Here is a 17,210-nt window from a genome sequence, read left to right as displayed (position 1 = left end):
CCTGCAGGCGGTGGTCCTTTGCCCCTCTGTCGCGGTTTTCTTTGGGACTGACCCTCGGGTCCGCTATCTCGTTGCCACGCTGAGCTCTCTGCTCCCCCCTGTGGCTCTCCCTTCCGTTTGCCCCATGGTGCTACTCATTCCTTCCCTCTGGGATCCTCCTAACTCTAGCCCCCTTACCATTTCTGAGCCTCAGTCTCCCGCTATCTTTGTGGTGCCCACCAGACTCTCTTAAGCCCCGCCCCCCTCGGCCCCTCCCGCCTCTAGGCTTCCGCGGTCCAATTAGGCGTCTGTCCCGCCCGCAGCCCCACCCCTCGCCCTCTCCCAGCCTCGAGGAGCCGGTGGGCGGGGCCCAACGGAGGAGGCAGTGGCCCCAGCCCGGGAAGGCGGGAGGAGCTAGGCGCGAGGCGGGAGGCGGCGGGCGGCCGCGGCGTTCAGTTGGGCAGCGCAGCGGGAGGGAAGCACGAGGCCGGAGCCGGCTGCTGGGCTCCGCAGCGCTAACAGCGCAGCGCGGCGCCCGGGCCCCGGCCCCATGCCCGCAGCCCCGCTGGACCGCCCTTGAGCGCGGGCGTCGCGCCCGCGCCCCCTATCCACCGGCATCATTGCCCCGACGGCGCGGCCGGGTGGCCCGGCTCTCCCCAGGCTCCGCGCCGGCCGGAAGACACTGCTGGCTGCCGCCGCGGGCGTGGTGATGCTGCTCGTGCTGGTGGTGCTCATCCCGGTGCTGGTGAGCTCGGGCGGCCCGGACGGCCACTATGAGATGCTGGGCACCTGCCGCATGGTGTGCGACCCCTACCCCGCGCGGGGCCCCGGCGCCGGCGCGCGGTCCGACGGCGGCGAAGCTCTGAGCGAGCAGAGCGGTGCGCCCCCACCCTCCACGCTGGTGCAGGGCCCCCAGGGGAAGCCGGGTCGCACCGGCAAGCCGGGGCCCCCCGGGCCTCCAGGGGACCGGGGTCCTCCGGGTCCTGTGGGGCCGCCTGGGGAGAAGGGTGAACCAGGCAAACCTGGCCCTCCTGGCCTGCCGGGTTCAGGAGGCAGCGGCGCCATCAGCACGGCCACTTATACCACGGTGCCACGCGTGGCCTTCTACGCCGGCCTCAAGAACCCTCATGAGGGTTACGAGGTACTCAAGTTTGACGACGTGGTCACCAACCTGGGCAACAACTATGATGCGGCCAGCGGCAAGTTTACATGCAACATTCCTGGCACCTACTTTTTCACCTACCATGTCCTCATGCGCGGCGGCGACGGTACCAGTATGTGGGCGGACCTCTGCAAGAACGGCCAGGTGGGCCATGAGGGGGTACGGGGCTGACCTGGGGGCAGGGCACCCAGGGAGCCCCAGGAGAATATGTCAGATCAGAGTCGACAGGCACATCAGGCAGGTGGAGATGGAGACCTTAAAGCAGCCTCCTTAACTATCACGTGAAGAACAATTGTAATTAGCGGCCACCGCTGACTCCTCAGCCCTTGGTCTTCAGCTCTAAGGCAAATGCTATAGGGCACCCTCGGAGTGGAAATGCGTAAAGATAAATCCAACTAGTCAGATCACAGGGCTCTAGGGCACGCGGACTAGTCCTTGGGGGTTTGGCCCTTGGGAAACTGATTCGGGGGGATTTCACTTGAGAGCTAGGATTTAAGCTGACGCCGAGCAGCTTTAAGGGAGTAGCAAGGATGCGCCCTAGGGCACGGATAAGGAGGAGCAGTCTCCGCGCCGGAGGGCGCTAAGAGTGTCTGTGCGCGCAGGAGAAGTAGGGCTGTGGGAAATGTTTTGGGCACAAAGGCAGTTGGACTCCAGTGACCAATAGCTTTGGCTGCAGTACATCCCTGGTCCTAGAAAAGGGACCATCAAGCTGATCTGAAACCTTTTGCAGACCCGGTGAAATGCGCAACCTTTTCCCAGAGCTGTCCAGCGCCTCCGGGGAAAAGTTTCCTCCAGAGGCGGGGCGGAATGGTGGAAAACTCCTATCCTTAAGCTCTCCAGGAGCAACTCCTCCAGTACCCCAGAAGATGGGGAACTGGAAGGGGCCCCCTCCGTTCCCTGGAGTGCTTGTGTCTGAGACAGAGACAGCGGATGCACAGCTTTGTCCTTGGAACCAACCATACACCCTCGGTGCCCAGCTCCCTGCGCTCTCACCTCTGGGTTGCATGAGCACCCCCCCCCGGGGGGGCGTGGTCAGGCTGGACCTGCTTTTAGAAGAGGCCATGGGGTCAGAACTAAGGGTGGACTAGTGGAAGTTTGAAGGAATCCCCTGCTACTGAGACTCCAGACCTCGGAACCCCTCCCACTGCAGCACTAGCCTGCTTTGGGATCTGCAAAGTTTGGGGATAGGAGAGTGGGCAGAAAGCTTATCAGTGTGGAAGTCTGTCCTCTTTTTTTTTTTCTTTCTTCTGCCTGCTCCCCCAGTCCTCACTATAGCTTCTGCCTCTTCTTTCTCTGTCTCTTGACCATTTCGTACCGGAATCTGTCATCCATCTCTGTCTCTCTTCTCTGGGTCCAGTGCGCCCCCTTCCCTATTGCAATGTCTCCCATTTGTGTCTATCAGGCTTTTGGTGCCTTCTCCTCTTTGTCCTTGGTTCCTGACCAAACGGAAAGGCTCCAGCATCCAGCAAAGGCTCATTCTGCAGACAGCCCCACAAGTCCCCTTATTAATCACCAATAAGGCATGCAGCAATGTCACCTTCATTGATGGGATTTCTGCCTTCCTCGAAGAAAGTTTGAGCTGGCCCAAAGCTGAGGTTTCAGGGGCTGGGGGCTTGTTGGCATTGAAGAGTGGTCCCTAGGCCCTTAGACTCTGCCTCACCATAGGGGGGTCACAGCGGGGCCCCAGCAGTAGGGCGTGTGGAGGCTCCCAAGATAGCCGGTGCTTATAGTGGGGTCACTCGCTCTAGTCTCTTGGAGGCGAAACCATTTCCCAACCTCTTCTTTCTCCAGCAGAGCCAGGGTGTTTGCAGAGCCTCATGGAGTGCTCACAGTATGGGAGGACCACAGGCTACCCCAGGCTACCTGAGGCTCACTGGAGGGCTCTCAGCACATTAACAGTTACTCAGGATGGTACCCCCCCAAAACCAAACCAAACCAAACCAACAAAACACAAAAACCTAAGAACAGCAATGGAGTTGGCAGCCTTTTGTGACTTCTTCCAGTCTGTCCAAGAGGCTCGCTGAATCTCTTGCATGTTCGCTGTGACCCCCCCCCACAGGAAACAAGGTTTGAGGCTTGTTTGGTACCAAGGGTTTAGCCCATTTGCCCTCTAGGACTTTATGGCTTATGGTGGGGGATGGTAGTGATGGACACACAGGAACACAGTCAATATGTACTGCGTGCGTTAAAGGTGGGCTGGGATTGCATCTGGCCACTCCCGGCTCCAAATGCGTCTCCCTCCAGATCACTCTGAGAAGAGTGATTCAGTGGGCAGGTCCTACCCTAGCTCAGAACCCCTGGGCAGAAAGGAAAGAGAGGGTGTCGAATCTGTGTTCACCAGGATAGGAGACACCACTAAGGCAGAAGGAGAAAGACGAGTGTAGAGGAAGGCTGGCTCAGGGGTAGGTGAGGACATTTAACTAAGCAGGAAAACAATGGGGGGGGGGTTGGCACAGTGGGTGGGGCCAGAGGAGAGGTGCTTCCGCCTTTCATGCCTCCAGGATAGAGGCCACCGTTGCAACTTTGAGTTCCTAGTTTCCTGCTTGCAGAGAAGTCTCCAGTCAGGGCTTTGGTTCTTCCCTGGGCAAGATGAGTAGAGAAAGGGGAATCTCCATCTGCAAGCCTAGCGCCTAAGGACCCTTGTGTAAGGTCCACTGCCCCCCTCCACGGGCATAGCTCTGAGTCAGTACTCCCCAGTCTGATGGCATCTGGAACAAGTGTGGAGGAGGAGGAGCCTGAGGGAAGGGTGCTAGCTTGGGGGAGGCTGAGCTGCCCACCACTGCGTCCATATCTGCTTCAGACAGGTCAGGGTGGACACAGACTGATAAGTACAGCTGTAGGCAGAGGCTGTATGAGGGTGTGCCTGGGGTTAAAGTGCTGTTTTTCCCAGGAAAGGGGTTATAGGTGAGGGCTTGGAAGATAGGCTGAAAGAGATATATAAGTCGAGGAAGGTTTTATATATTAAAAAAAAAAAAAAAAAAAAAGTACTGAGGCTCGGCCTCTCATCCGGGGGATGGAAAGAGACCCAAGTACTCTCTCTAGATTCTGGTACCATTCACAGCTCAGAGCCTAGTACCTGACACAGACAGGACCCAGTAAATCCGTGAGCTGATAGTCCTCTGTGAAGCAGGCTGGCAATTTCTCATACCCAAGACCCCAGCAGGGACTGGGGACAGGAACATGTTTCCTGACTATGCCCTACCAGCTCGATTCCCTTGCTCAAACCACTGCCTCGGTTTCCCCTCTTGGCAGTCCCTCCTGACAAAGGCACAGGCTGTTTTCTGGCTTCCATGGCAACTTCAATTTTCCCATCTTCCCCAGGGCTCCCAAGAGGAGCTGGGTGCAACTGCTTGGAATCGTTGGGTAGGGAGTTGGGACCCCTGGGTTTCATTTCAGGATCCCCTACTGTCTGAGGATGGAAGGGCATAAATTCTCGCTGCTTCCATGGATAATTAGGATAATTACAGCAACAATCATGGTGATGAATAAATAATAAACATAAGCATAACAGTTCTGATGCCTGTCACATCACCAGGAGATCCCTGCTGACGGATGACTGTGTTCTAATGGATTTGGCTATTAAAGAGCACACTGTTTTAATGAGTTAAGGCTAAATTAATCTGGGTAGTAAAAATAATTGTTATTAGTAGTAATTTATTAGCAGAGATAATGAAATGCACGTGTAATAATAAATACTACCAGGATTAGGGCCCAGGGAACAATCCAGGGCTTGGCTGCTTGCTCTCAGCTCCTCTGTGCTAGTTTAAAGCCCTATCAAGCCTTAATTTTTTTTTCTCCCTTACATCCTGTAAAGATGGGAGTACTGAGATAGAGACTTCTCTTCCAATTTTCTAAACAAACTGAGGGCTTAGATAAACAGTCCCCTCTTCCTTATTCCCTCCCATCTTAATTTTTTTTTTTTTTTTTTTTTTTCCTTTTCAGTAAAGCCTTTCTCTGTGTAGGCCTTGCTGGCCTGGAACTCACTCTGTAGACAAAGTTGGTCTTGAACTCACAGAGACCCACCTGACTTTGCCTCCCAAGTACTACTGTCACACCACCTTTAAAATTTTATTATATATATTTATTGTAGGGAGGCATAACATTTTTTGGGGGTGGAAGAAGACAGAAGACAGCTTGCAGGAATCGGTTCTGTTCAACCATGTGGGTTCCTGGGGACTGAACTGAGGGCATCAGGTTTGGCAGAAGACACCTTCACCTGCTGAGATGTTTCACCAGCACCTTCTCCTGCCTTTTTAAGGAGATGTTTTCCTAGTTATAAGCCACCTTCCAGCCCAGCCTGGGGAAGAGGTTAAGGAGAGGGCACAGCTGGTTGGATGTTGGCTTTTGGGAAGGGCTGCATTCAAGTGTGTTGGGCCATCTCTGTTGAAGCTTGCTGCTGAGTCAGCTGCTTTAGCAAGGATGGTCCGCAGTTAGACTTCCCTCCGCTCCCCTATTTCCCCCCACTGTCAGCTGTGGTTTGGGTTCAGCCTAGACACTAGTCTTGGATTGGGGGCTGCAGGTGCTGCTTTTGGAGAAGGACAGAGTGGAATCGTGGAAAAGCCTGCCTGACCATTGTTCTACATGGCCTTCCCCACTGCAAGCCACAAACCAGGGGACACTCTGGTCTTCTCTTCTCTTCTCTCTCTCTCTCTCTCTCTCTCTGTTTCTCTCACACACCCTTCTCTGTTTTTTTTATATTTTCAGTTGTGAGCCTATCCTTTAATGGTTGAGCCATCTCTCCACTCCATCTCTGGTTTTTTGAGACAGTGTTTCTCTGTATAGCCTTGGCTGTCCTGGAACTCACTCTGTAGACCAGGCTGGCCTTGAATTCATAGAGATTCACCTGCCTCTGATTCCTGAATGCTAGGATTAAGGCATGTGCCACCACTACCCAGCTTCTCTCTCTCTCTCTCTCTTAAATCTTTTTTTTTTTTAAAGATTTGTGTGTGTGTATGTATGTATGTATGTATGTATGTGTGCTCTATCTGCATGTACAGCTGCAGGCCAGAAGAGGGCATCAGATTTCATCATAGATGGTTGTGAGCCACCATGTGGTTGCTGGGAATTGAACTCAGGACCTCTGGAACAATAGACAGTCCTCTTAATTGCTGAGCCATTACTCCAGTCTCCCTCCTCCTTTTCATTTAATTTTTAAAATTTATTTTATGTGTATGGATGCTTTGTCTGCTTGTATGTGTGTATATCACATGTGTGCCTGGTGCCTTCAGAGGCCAGAAGGAGCAGAAGATCCCGTGGAGCTGGGGTTACAGACAATTGTGAGCTGCCATGGAGGTTCTGGGACTCGAACCTGGGTCCTCTGGAAGAATAGCCAGTAGTCTTATCCACTGAGCCAACTCTCCAGCCTCTCTTCTCCTGTTCCTTACCCTTGATTTTAAGGAGACCCTGGGTCCTGAAGCTCGGTTCTCTTGTTGCCTCAGAAATCTCCACAATAATTCAACCACCAACATTCTCCCCAGTGACTTAAAACTAGTCAGAACCTCCAAGGTCACTGCAGCCTTCAAATCCTAAGGCTGGTGCTTCCCGTGACCCATCTCCTCCTCTCCTCATCCCCCTTCAAGACAAGGACCACAGAGGACGTAAGGCCCCAATTCCTTTCCTCACATCCCATGTTCCTCTCTGCATGAAGAGCTGCAAGTCCTTTGGCCAGGGTAATAGTCCCAGGGAGATATAGCTGCAATTCCCAAGGTCTTGGGCAGTGAGATCAATCCAAGTCCTGGCCCCAGTGAGAGAGACTCTGGAATGACATTTGATAAGACCAAAGGGCCCAGCCCTGGTTCTGGGATGGCTCCTCACTAGCAGTCCGGTATTGCTTTTGCTGCCTCACCTATGTGGCCAAGCTGTATCCTTTGTCCATCTGTTGACACAAGAGCAGGTAGGTGTGACAGACATGAAAGCATCATCAGTGTAGAAGCAAAGGGAGTGAGGGGAGTTCTTCCATCTCAGGTAGTGCAAAGTAGCTCCCATCCAAGGATGGACTTCTAGGCCTGGCCACCCTGGAGCACTGAGGTGGGCAGTAGGCAGATGGTAAGACCTGCAGGAGCCACAGAGGAAGACTCCATGCGGACTTCAGATTCCGGCCAAGATGTGCCCTGTCCTAGAATCGAGACTTCCTCTCTGGGTCTGCTCCCAAACAATGTTTGGGTTAGGGTGAGATGACAGGGAAGAGATGGGCTTTGGGGCCTTTGAATCCTCACTGCATGGCTGCCTCACCTCCTTCCCCTCTTGCACTGCCCCCACTCCCCATCCCTATCCCCGCCCCCACCCCCTGCCCACGTAGGTGCGGGCCAGTGCCATTGCCCAGGACGCAGACCAGAACTACGACTATGCCAGCAATAGCGTGATCCTGCATCTGGACGCAGGCGACGAGGTCTTCATCAAGCTGGATGGAGGCAAAGCGCACGGTGGCAACAGCAACAAATACAGCACTTTCTCTGGCTTCATCATCTACTCGGATTGAGCCCCAGCACCCCTTCCCACGCGTGGCTCTTCATCCCTGGGGGCTCCCCCTTTCAAAGGGAGAGGCAAACAGGAGAACCCATCATCCCCTACTCATTGTCAAAATTGCCTGGCCCAGGATGCTGACCCTCCGAGGCTGAATCGCCCCTAGCCCGCCTCCACCACCCCAGTCCAGGCCTTTACTCCATGGAGCACAAAGCCCCCCCCCTCCCCCGCACGCAGTTCCGGCCCGGGTGGCAGGTTGCCTTCGTGGTCCCAGCCTGCACTGTATATGTGTACAATAGGACTGTTTACTGCCCACCCCCTCCTGCCAGCCAGCCCCAGTCTGAAGGGTGGGGAGTTGGCGCGGTTGCTTCCTGCAGGGTGACCCTGCCTTGGGGAGGAGCAGGTTAGGGGCTGGATAGCTTCCCGGCACCCACAAAAACAAAAAACCCTGGAACAGCTGCGCCCAGTCTGACCAAAGCTATAATAAAAACATTTCCACCCGGTGGGGATTTCAGTCTGTGCCCTGGGGAAGTCTGTAGGAGGCACCCTGAAGCCTTGCTCTAGACTGGAAAGGAGTATGGTAAAAATTTCTTGGGGGGGGGGCATCAAATGCTGGAGTCTTAGCTGCTGCAGGAAGGGAACAGCCAAAAAAGGTCTTATGCTCACCACTGCCCACGTGGGCAGGGGGAATAGGTAGCAACCCAATTACATCTTATGTGGTGGTAAAGCGTTCTTTTTGCACTGCTAACATTGTGAACAAGGTACAGGCAACTTTTAACCCGCGAGCCTAGGTTCCTGAGATAATGTGTGCTAAGCTATGTGGTGAAAGCCACAGAAAGGACCAAGCTTTGCCCTAAAAGCTGGTTGACTTGGACCAGTCACTACTTCCGGGCTCCTGAGTTTTGGTTTTGGGTTTTTTTTTTTTTTAAACATCAGTAAAATGTGGGATAGGAGGCCCCTTGCACTCAGCCGGAAAAGATCAAAGAGGTCTGATGTACATCACTTTTTTTTTTTTTTTTTTAAACATCACTCTTACCGTTCATAACGCTTGCAGAGTGCTTTCAGGTGCTCTCACATACAAGTTGGACTTAGGTGAATGGGTAGGTTTTCTTCCCCAGAGGTTAAAGTGCTGTGGTCTGTCATTGCACTTGAATCCAAGTCACACTGAGTCTCATTGGCCTGCCACTGCCTCTTTTCTTGTGAATGGGAGGCTATAAAACACAAACACACACACAGGGCATTTCTAAATAATTATAGCCGATATTTAGAAAACACCCACTGTGTGTCAGGCACTGTGTAAGCAACCTTACAAATGTTTCCTCACAGATACTGTGCAAAATGGGTTGTTCATGGAAACTTGTTCCCATGCCCATCAGATGCTATTCTGTTCGTTTTAATGATACATTTCTTTTAAGATGGAGTCTCTGTCGCCACCTTCCCCAGGTTGAGTTTGAACTCCTGAGCTCAAGCGACCCTCTCATTTTAGCTCTTCCATTAGCTGGGATTACAGGTGCTCTGCATCGCTTCTGGCTAGCCTGTCCATTTTTAGATAAAGAAACTGAATCTCAGAGAGGGTATGAAGCTTGCCAAGACCACAGGGTAGGAAGAGGCAAATGTCAATTTTTGAGCCAAGAACGGTGCTCTTACCCAGACTGGCATCTTGAAAGCAGAGCTGAGGCGGGCATTGGGGCAGCCCCGCCCCAGCCCTACAGAGGCCCGATGCATTAATAAGCATCTGCGGTGGGCGGGCGTGGGCCGCAGCCATGGGCTGGGGCTTTTGGAGATCGCCAAGGCTCCACACTGAGGAAAGGTCCCATCTGGCTCCCCAGTCTGGCTCAGCTGGAGAGACAGGAAGGAGGGGTAGCCACCCTCCTGGCCAGGCCCCATGTATGGACCCTTGTCATGGCTAGCAGATTTGAATGGCTTTCTTTATCTTCCTTTCTCTCCCCTATTCCCCCCCCCCCTCATGCCAGCTGTGGCCATTTAATAAAATTAGTTTAATGCTTGTTCCTTCCCTGTGGGATCTGGAGATTGAAATCTGCGGGTCCCCACAAACCCAATAAAAACCCCTGGCAGGTCTGGATGGAGCTAGAGTCTCCGTGGGAAGTGTGATTAGATTAGAAGGCACTCCTCCTGTCCCCCGAATGATGTCCACAGCTGCCTCTGGTTCTTTAATAGCCACATTGGCTCAGAATTACCCAGGGACCACACTTGGGGTGCTTCTACCCTAACACAGAGGCCATAGGGACTGGTCCAGGACCTCTGTTACAGCAGACAGCGTGCTAATGGAGTCTACCATGAGTGCCTGGCTTGCTTCTCCTTCTGGGGACTTGATAATCCTTATGTCATTTTGAGGGATGGGACAGAAATCTCCATTCTTGCAGATGACGCTTTGCAGAAGGAAGCTCCTGACTGCCTATGGTCAGACGGGATGTTTGTGGCACAGCTGGGACTGGACTAAAGCTAAGGAGGCTTTTCTACCTTTGCAAAGGCTCCAGTGTCCTGCGGTGCCAGCTGCTTGACACTTAAGTAACATCCCGGCTACTAGGGAATCTACTAAGGTGTCTTTCTCCCATCAAACAGTGGTTTCCTAAGGACAAAAATCGGTTTTATTCCTCGGACAAGAGACACCTGATGGAGAGCAAGTGCTACTATGTCTCCGGCATCCAGCCTGGGACGTTCCCTGAAGGCAAGGCTTGTGTCTCCTGCATCAGACTAAGAGGATCTCAAAGTCTGTATTTTCTTTTCATACTGTCATCTAGCTCCGTGATGGAGAGCTGCTTATGCTCTCCGGACAGTACTTTGATCCCTCAGTGTAGGGGTGGTGGTCCCCCTCATAATTCCGTGGGCAGGCACAAGTTGACTTTTCTTTTCATCTAGGCCTTTCTGAGATGAGGAAAGAGTTTCTACCCAGGAGCTGAGGTACTCTTTTTTTTTTTTTTTTTTTAAAAGATTTATTTATTTTATTTCTTGCATATGAGTGCTTTATCTGCAGAAGAGGGCATCAGATCTCATTATAGATGGTTGTGAGCCACCATGTGGTTGCTGCGAATTGAACTCAGGACCTCTGGAAGAGCAGGCAGCGCTCTTAACCACTGAGCCATCTCTCCAGCCCAAGCTGAGGTACTCTTGACAAGACTGTCCTCTTTGCAGTTGGGAGCTCTCTGAGAGTAGAGGGTGTATCTCTACCTCTGCACCTGCCTGCCCTGTGCCTGCACCCCCTGCCCCAGTCAGGACCTTTTTAGGCACAAAGGTATTCCAGGGGCAGGCCTGGGTGGGAGGTGGAGGAAGGCTGGACAGGCACAATGTGAGTCCATTGTGAGGGGTGGAAGCAAGAAGTCTTCCCAGGTTGCTGCCCCTTTAGAAAGATGGTTGGTTAATTAAAGAAGAAATGTCCCTGTCAGGAGGGGAGCGAGGATGGGGGGGGGTACCCTTGGAGTCTATTCACACAGGATATGGGCAGGCTGTCCCACATCCAGGCAGCTGCCGGCCGTAGGTGCCGGTGTCACTCTGGTTTCTGGGGTTATTGGGTCCCAAGGGGGCAGTGGGACCCACTGCTGGGGGCTGCCCTAATTGGATGGCTTTGCAGGAAGGCCAGGCAGGTGCATTCAGTCCTCTGTTTCAGCTTCCTACAAACACATCTGCCATGTCGAGGTCTAGGGGTTAATTGGCTCCGGCCTCACTCCTGGTAACCAATATTTCATTTACTGCTCGGAGGGGGAGCTGCCCAGACAATCAATCCTGGACAAGTGTCCAAGGGGTAGGGGAGCTGGGCAGGCATGGGGTGGGGGGGGGACGGGGGCAGTGGCTGTTCAGGGAGGAGGAGTTTAGGGAGGAAGGCAGGAGCTACAAAACCCAGAGAAGGTGGCGAACTCCTCAGAGGGGTTCTGCTGAGCATGACAACAGCCCTAGGACCCTCAAAGGCTGAGAACAGATCCCAGGAATCCAGAGCCCCCCCCCCCCCATGGCAGCCAGTCGTGCTGCTGCTTCCTCCCTTGCCTGGCACCCACCATCAGCGTTTCCTGATCTAGGTGCCCCCCCCCCACCCCCAGATGAAGCTGTCTCAGGTTAGATGTTGTTAATAAGCCTTTTTTTTTTTTTTTTCACACGTGACGAAGGTATACATGAAAAACAGAACTGGAGGTGTGAGTTCCTAGCTTCCAGGTAACAAACCTTAAAATTGTACAAATGAGGCGATAATAAAGTGGAAGTGAAAAGTCTACACACGTGTGGAACAGGAAGGGGCTGGAGGGGTTACTGAGAAATAGCAGGGAGTGGCTGAAAGGGAAAAGGGACCAGAGGACTCTCCCACCCCAGGTAGTTTCCGCATGCCACTCAATTGTCTTATCTGCTGACCCTGAGAATCAGAGCCACAGAATGGGGCACTTCCTTCCATTCCACAACTGTAAAAAAAAAGAGAGAGAGAGAGAGAGAGAGAGAGAGAGAGAGAAAGGTTGCTCAGGGCAGAGCTGGAACCAGAGATCACAGGACCTAGTGGAGACAAAAGACCCGGGTTCAAGTCCTGACTATGTTAGATGTTGTAGGGAAAGACAGTTCGTCTCTCTGTTACTCATCTACAAGATGGGGCTAGATAACTAAGTCTACTTGAAAGGCTGTCATGAGGAAGTGGATGAAAGCTTCTTTTGTTGTAATCCACGTCTCCTGAGCCGGGTGATTTCTGTTCTGGGATGATTTGATGGGCCCTGAAAGATGATTCCCTGGGTTGTCTTCTGACTTGGTAACAACCAAATGAGTGTGGGACTCTAAGGGGAGGAGCTGGTATGGGGGGTGGACTCAGGAGGGAGCAAAGTGTTCAGAGTCTGTTCTCTAGGCTCTGTTCTGGACTTCTCCCACTCTCCTGCTTCCTGGCTCCCAGCTTGGGGTGAGTAGAGGGGTACCCAGAGGCCTCCATCCGTTCCTGTCTGGTTCTCCTCTGTTTCCTTCTGCAAATAGTGCTGAACACCTACCAACAGGCAAGGCTCAGCGCAGAGGGGCTGGACTAGAGGTCACTAGAGCCACCGTCCTTTCACAGAGTCACCTAAGACCACCAGGAAACACAGAGAGTTGCATTGTGCTTCCTAACAGTAGCAAGATTACAGGTAGGAAGTAGCAATGAAGATAATTTTATGGTTAGGGAGTGGTCACCACAGCATGAGGAACTTGTATAAAGGGTCGCAACACTGGGAAGGTTGAGAGTCACTGCACCAGAAATTCAGGATACCTATGGGGACCGGATACACCCATAGCATGGTGGCATCTGAGGGCAGAGGAAGCTCCAACTATGAGCAGGGGTCACTCTGAGACAACTACACTATGTTGGGAGCTTGTTTTGTTCTCGTTGTGGTTTTACCAAGTATATGGGCCTCTAAAACTTGAGCCCTTGTTCCCCCGGGGTTGCTGTGCAGCTGAAGGTTTGGGGGTGAGAGTGTTTCTTTCATGCCAGTCTGAGCAGCAATCGTTCCCCCATGTCACTTGGCAGGCCTCCTGCAATGCCTCCTTCCATCTGGTGAAGGGCAAATCTGCAGGCTTCTCCCCAGGTCCCCAAGGTAGAAGTCCCTTGGGTCCCTTAGCAAGGAGCTCTAGCCTGGACAGGGAAACTGCCAAGGGCATGGATCTAAAGATCTCCCCGGGACTGACTGACCAGATCTACAGATGGATCTGCTAGGATCCTTGGCTACTGCAGCTGCCTGCAGGGCACCCGCTTGCTATGCACAGACCAGATCCATTGCCTGCTCTTTCATGATGGCTTCCAGCAGCATCCTTCTCCAGGGCCAGACTCAGGATCTTCCAAAGAGGACAATGTGGCTGGGCGCTGGGGGCACAAGCTTTTAATCCCAGCACTCGGGAGGCAGAGGCAGGTGGATCTCTGTGAGTTTGAGGCCAGCCTGGTCTACAGAGTGAGTTCCAGGACAGCCAAGGCTACACAGAGAAACCCTGTCTCAAAAAACAAAAACGGAAGGACAATGTGTCCTTTAGCACATGACCCAGAGCCTGCCACATAAGAAACATTCTGCCACCAAGTGGTGGTGGTGGCAAGGTGGGGGTGGGGATGGGGTGCCTCATAGTGCTGGGGAGGCAGAAGCAGGTAGATTTCTGAGTTCAAAGCCAGACCAGCTTATAGAGCGAATTCAAGTATAGCCAGTGCTACACAGAGAAACCCTGTCTAGAAAACAAAGAAATGAAGAAAGAAACAAACAAAAACCATTCTACCACAGTGGTAGCTATTTCAAACATCTCTTGCTCTCTTTACATTTCTGCCTTTTTCCTTCATGCTGGTCAGATGGGCACTCTGAAGCACTACCCAGGTGGGAGTGCTGCCAGCAGACTGCGTCCAGCTACTTGAAAATCCATCTCCTGGGGGATTTACCTCTGCCAATGTGAATGTCTTGCTCACTTGTTCTGCCCTCTTCTCTCGATAACTCGCTCCCACAGGGCTCGGCTCCGTGCCCAGTCTTCCTGCCCCTATAAAGGACCACGCTGAAGGTAATCTTCTGACTTTGGAGATCTCAGCACAGTTGTTCCCTTTGCCTCGTCCTGCATTATTTTCTTCTACAAGTGTTGACTCCAAAAGTAATATCTCTGAAACCAATCAATCAATCAGAACTTTTGACACACCCATCTGCTTCCCAGAACCTACTCTGTAGAGTGCCCAGCCTGTAACACTTGCCCCCAGTCAAGTGCGTGCCTCCAGTCTCAGCTTTTATGTGGGTGATGGGAGCGGAACTCAGGATTCAGGTTTGCATGGTAAGTACTTTTCTGGCTGAGCCATCTCTGCAGACCTGATAATCTTTTTTTTTTAATTAGTATTCAATGGCTCATATTAATCTGTTCCTTATTATCATTTAAGTCTCTCTTATGTGTAAAAGGCCTCCTTTGACCCATCCCCTTTGACCCGCCCCTTATTACTTCATATCTCTCTGTTCCCCTTGAGAATTCTTTTGAAACTGTCCAAGTCAGGCTGGAGAGATGGCTCAACGGTTAAGAGCACTGTCTGCTCTTCCAAAGGTCCTGAGTTCAATTCCCAGCAACCACATGGTGGCTCACAGCCATCTATCATGAGATCTGGTGCCCTCTTCTGGCCTGCAGGTGTACATGTAAACAGAACATTGTATATGTAATAAATAAATCTTAAAAGAAAGTGTCCAAGTCAAGGCCACTTAAGAACTGGGGCTGGAGAGATGGCTCAGAGGTTAAGAACACTGGCTGGGTGGGGCTTGGTGGCACATGCCTTTAATCCCAGCACTTGGGAGGCAGAGGCAGGTGGAGAGGCAGGTGGATTGCTGTGAGTTTAAGGCCAGCCTGGTCTATGAAAGCAGCCAAGGCTACACAGAGTAACCCTGTCTCAAAAACCAAGACAAACAAACAAACAAAAAACACTGGCTGGTCTTCCAAGGTCCTGAGTTCAAGTCTCAGCTACCACATGGTGGCTCACAATCATCTAGAGTGAGATCTGGTGCCCTTTTCTGGCCTACACGCAGGCAGAATACTGTATAACTAATACATAAGTAAATTAAAAAAAAAACTCTTTAATGATAAAGCAAATGGATTCTTTTTTTTTTTTTTTTTTAAAGATTTATTTATTTATTTATTTTCTATATATCTGATGTAGACATGCAGTCCAGAAGAGGGCATCAGATCTCATTATAGGTGGTTGTGAGCCACCATGTGGTTGCTGGGAATTGAACTCAGGACCTCTGGAAGAGCAGGCGATGCTCTTAACTGTTGAGCCATCTCTCCAGCCCAGCAAATGGATTCTTTAGTCCTCACCGTGCTTGGCTTCCCAACACCCACACTGGGAGGCTCAGAAGTGCATGTAACTGCAGCTATCTCCCCATCATCCTTTACACCTGAGCCAGCGTACCCACCATTGCCCAGTATGTCCTTACATACTGTATCATCTTATGTTGTTGTTAGTGCTTGAGTCTCCTCTCCCCCACCTCCACCCCATGCCAGGCGCTCACTCTACAGCTCAGGCTGGCCCAGTGCTCACTACGTATAAGAAGCTGGCTTTGAACTTGTAACCTTTCCCCTCTCCTTCTGCCTTAGCACGGACCACAATACCTACCTCTGATACGTTATCTATTTTCCCTACAGCCTGTGAGCTGCAAGCAGCACACATCGATGCAACCTCTGAACCTGTCATAACAATCCTTAAATGAATCTGAGAACACCTAGTGCCATTTCACTGAGCGTCTATGAGATGTGTTTCTCACATCGTATCTTTTCAAATTTTTTTTTACTTAATGGGGTTGGGGATTTAGCTCAGTGGAAGTGTCAAGGGTCCTCAGCTTGTGGGGTATGTGTGAAGGGGAGTCAAGGAAAAAAAAAAGTTGGGCTGGAGAGATGGCTCAGAGGTTAAGAGGACTGCTTGCCTGCTCTTCCAGAGGTCCTGAGTCCGATTCCCAGAAACCACATGGTGCCTCACAACCATCTATAATGAGATCTGACGCCCTCTTCTGGCCTGCAGGTATAAAGCACTCATATACATTAAAAGTTTTAAAAAGTGCCTACTTTGGTTTTTGTTATCTATCTATCTATCTATCTATCTATCTATCTATCTATCATCTATATCTCTCTCGACTAGGCTGGCTTCAAACTCAAGCGATCCACTTGCCTCTGCCTCCCTTGAGTGCCAGGATTAAAAGTGTGCGCCACCATGCCCGGGGTTCTTGTTCTCTTAATGGCCTCGAGGGCCCTAAACCCTCCATTATATCTCAAACCTCTGTTGAAATACAAGTCACTGTAAGAGGGGTAGGCACCCTTAACCCAGCTATCCTTCAACAATTGGTTCCTTTTGGAGATGGAGAAACCAAGAGAATCCATTGTTCTTATTGCTTTATAGTAACCGAATCTTCACAAGATTGGGGGGCTGGGGGGGGGGAGCGCAGCAGTTCTCACTAAACTAAGTGCTGTTCTGTTGGTTTGGATCCAGTGAGGTGAATAAAGAAGTTGGATTGAATCAGATATAAAGAGTGATGCTACTAGCCTGTTGATAGCCGTACTAGAGGGAATTTTACCACCCTTAGATGCCCGCCCCAGACCTGCTACAATGACACAGTGAGGACAGACGAAGTTTACTGAAAATAGAGAGCAAGTAGAGGTCTCATGATGGAGCTCTGGCTGGCCTGGAACTAGCCGTGTAAAGCTGGCTGGTTTCGAACTCACATAGATCACCCCTTTGCCTCTTGAGTGTTGGGATTAAAGGCACGAGCCAGTACGCATAGCAGGGTGCCCATTTAAATCCTGGCGAATGAACCAGGTGCAGTGGCGCACGCCTGCAATCCCAGCACTCTGGGAAGCAGAGCAAGGCGGATCTCTGGGAAGGCTACACAGAAAAACCCTGTCTTGAAAAACAAAAACAAGCAAACAAACAAAAACCCTGTCGAATGTGTGGTCGCTGTAACTAATGTTGAGTTCAGCCCACAGATGGCAGAGGCGGGGCGGGGGCCCTCGTAATAACGCAAGGTCCTGGTTTTCTGGCGGCAACTCTTGGCCAGTCTTCGCCAAAGAACCTCTAGCAAAGCAAGAGAACTAGTGCGCACGCGCACCTCGGCCCGTCTGTGTTACTTAGGAAAGAGCCAATCACCGAGCTTGGCGGTGACCAATG

The 17,210-nt window shown here is 51.7% G+C and overlaps 1 protein-coding gene across 1 annotated transcript; it reads left to right on the top strand.

Moving 5' to 3' along the window:
• The first annotated feature begins 597 nt into the window (after positions 1-597).
• On the top strand, positions 598-8,104 carry C1ql1 (complement C1q like 1). The gene is made up of 2 exons (XM_051158799.1): positions 598-1,285; positions 7,440-8,104. The coding sequence occupies exons 1-2, from the start codon at positions 689-691 to the stop codon at positions 7,617-7,619; spliced, it is 777 nt and encodes a 258-aa protein (XP_051014756.1). The 5' UTR covers positions 598-688; the 3' UTR covers positions 7,620-8,104.
• Positions 8,105-17,210: the final 9,106 nt, after the last annotated feature.

Source organism: Acomys russatus, chromosome 16 (assembly GCF_903995435.1).
Source record: "Acomys russatus chromosome 16, mAcoRus1.1, whole genome shotgun sequence".
NCBI classification, from domain to species: domain Eukaryota; kingdom Metazoa; phylum Chordata; class Mammalia; order Rodentia; family Muridae; genus Acomys; species Acomys russatus.
The sequence above is the reverse complement of the archived record's forward strand: the minus strand, read 5'-3'. Positions and strand labels throughout refer to the sequence as shown.

Coding starts and splice junctions, on each gene's coding strand:
- C1ql1 (XM_051158799.1), top strand. CDS start 689: ATGCTGCTCGTGCTGGTGGTGCTCATCCCGGTGCTGGTGAGCTCGGGC. Junction 1,286..7,439: donor ACCTCTGCAAGAACGGCCAG/GTGGGCCATGAG, acceptor CTGCCCACGTAG/GTGCGGGCCAGTGCCATTGC.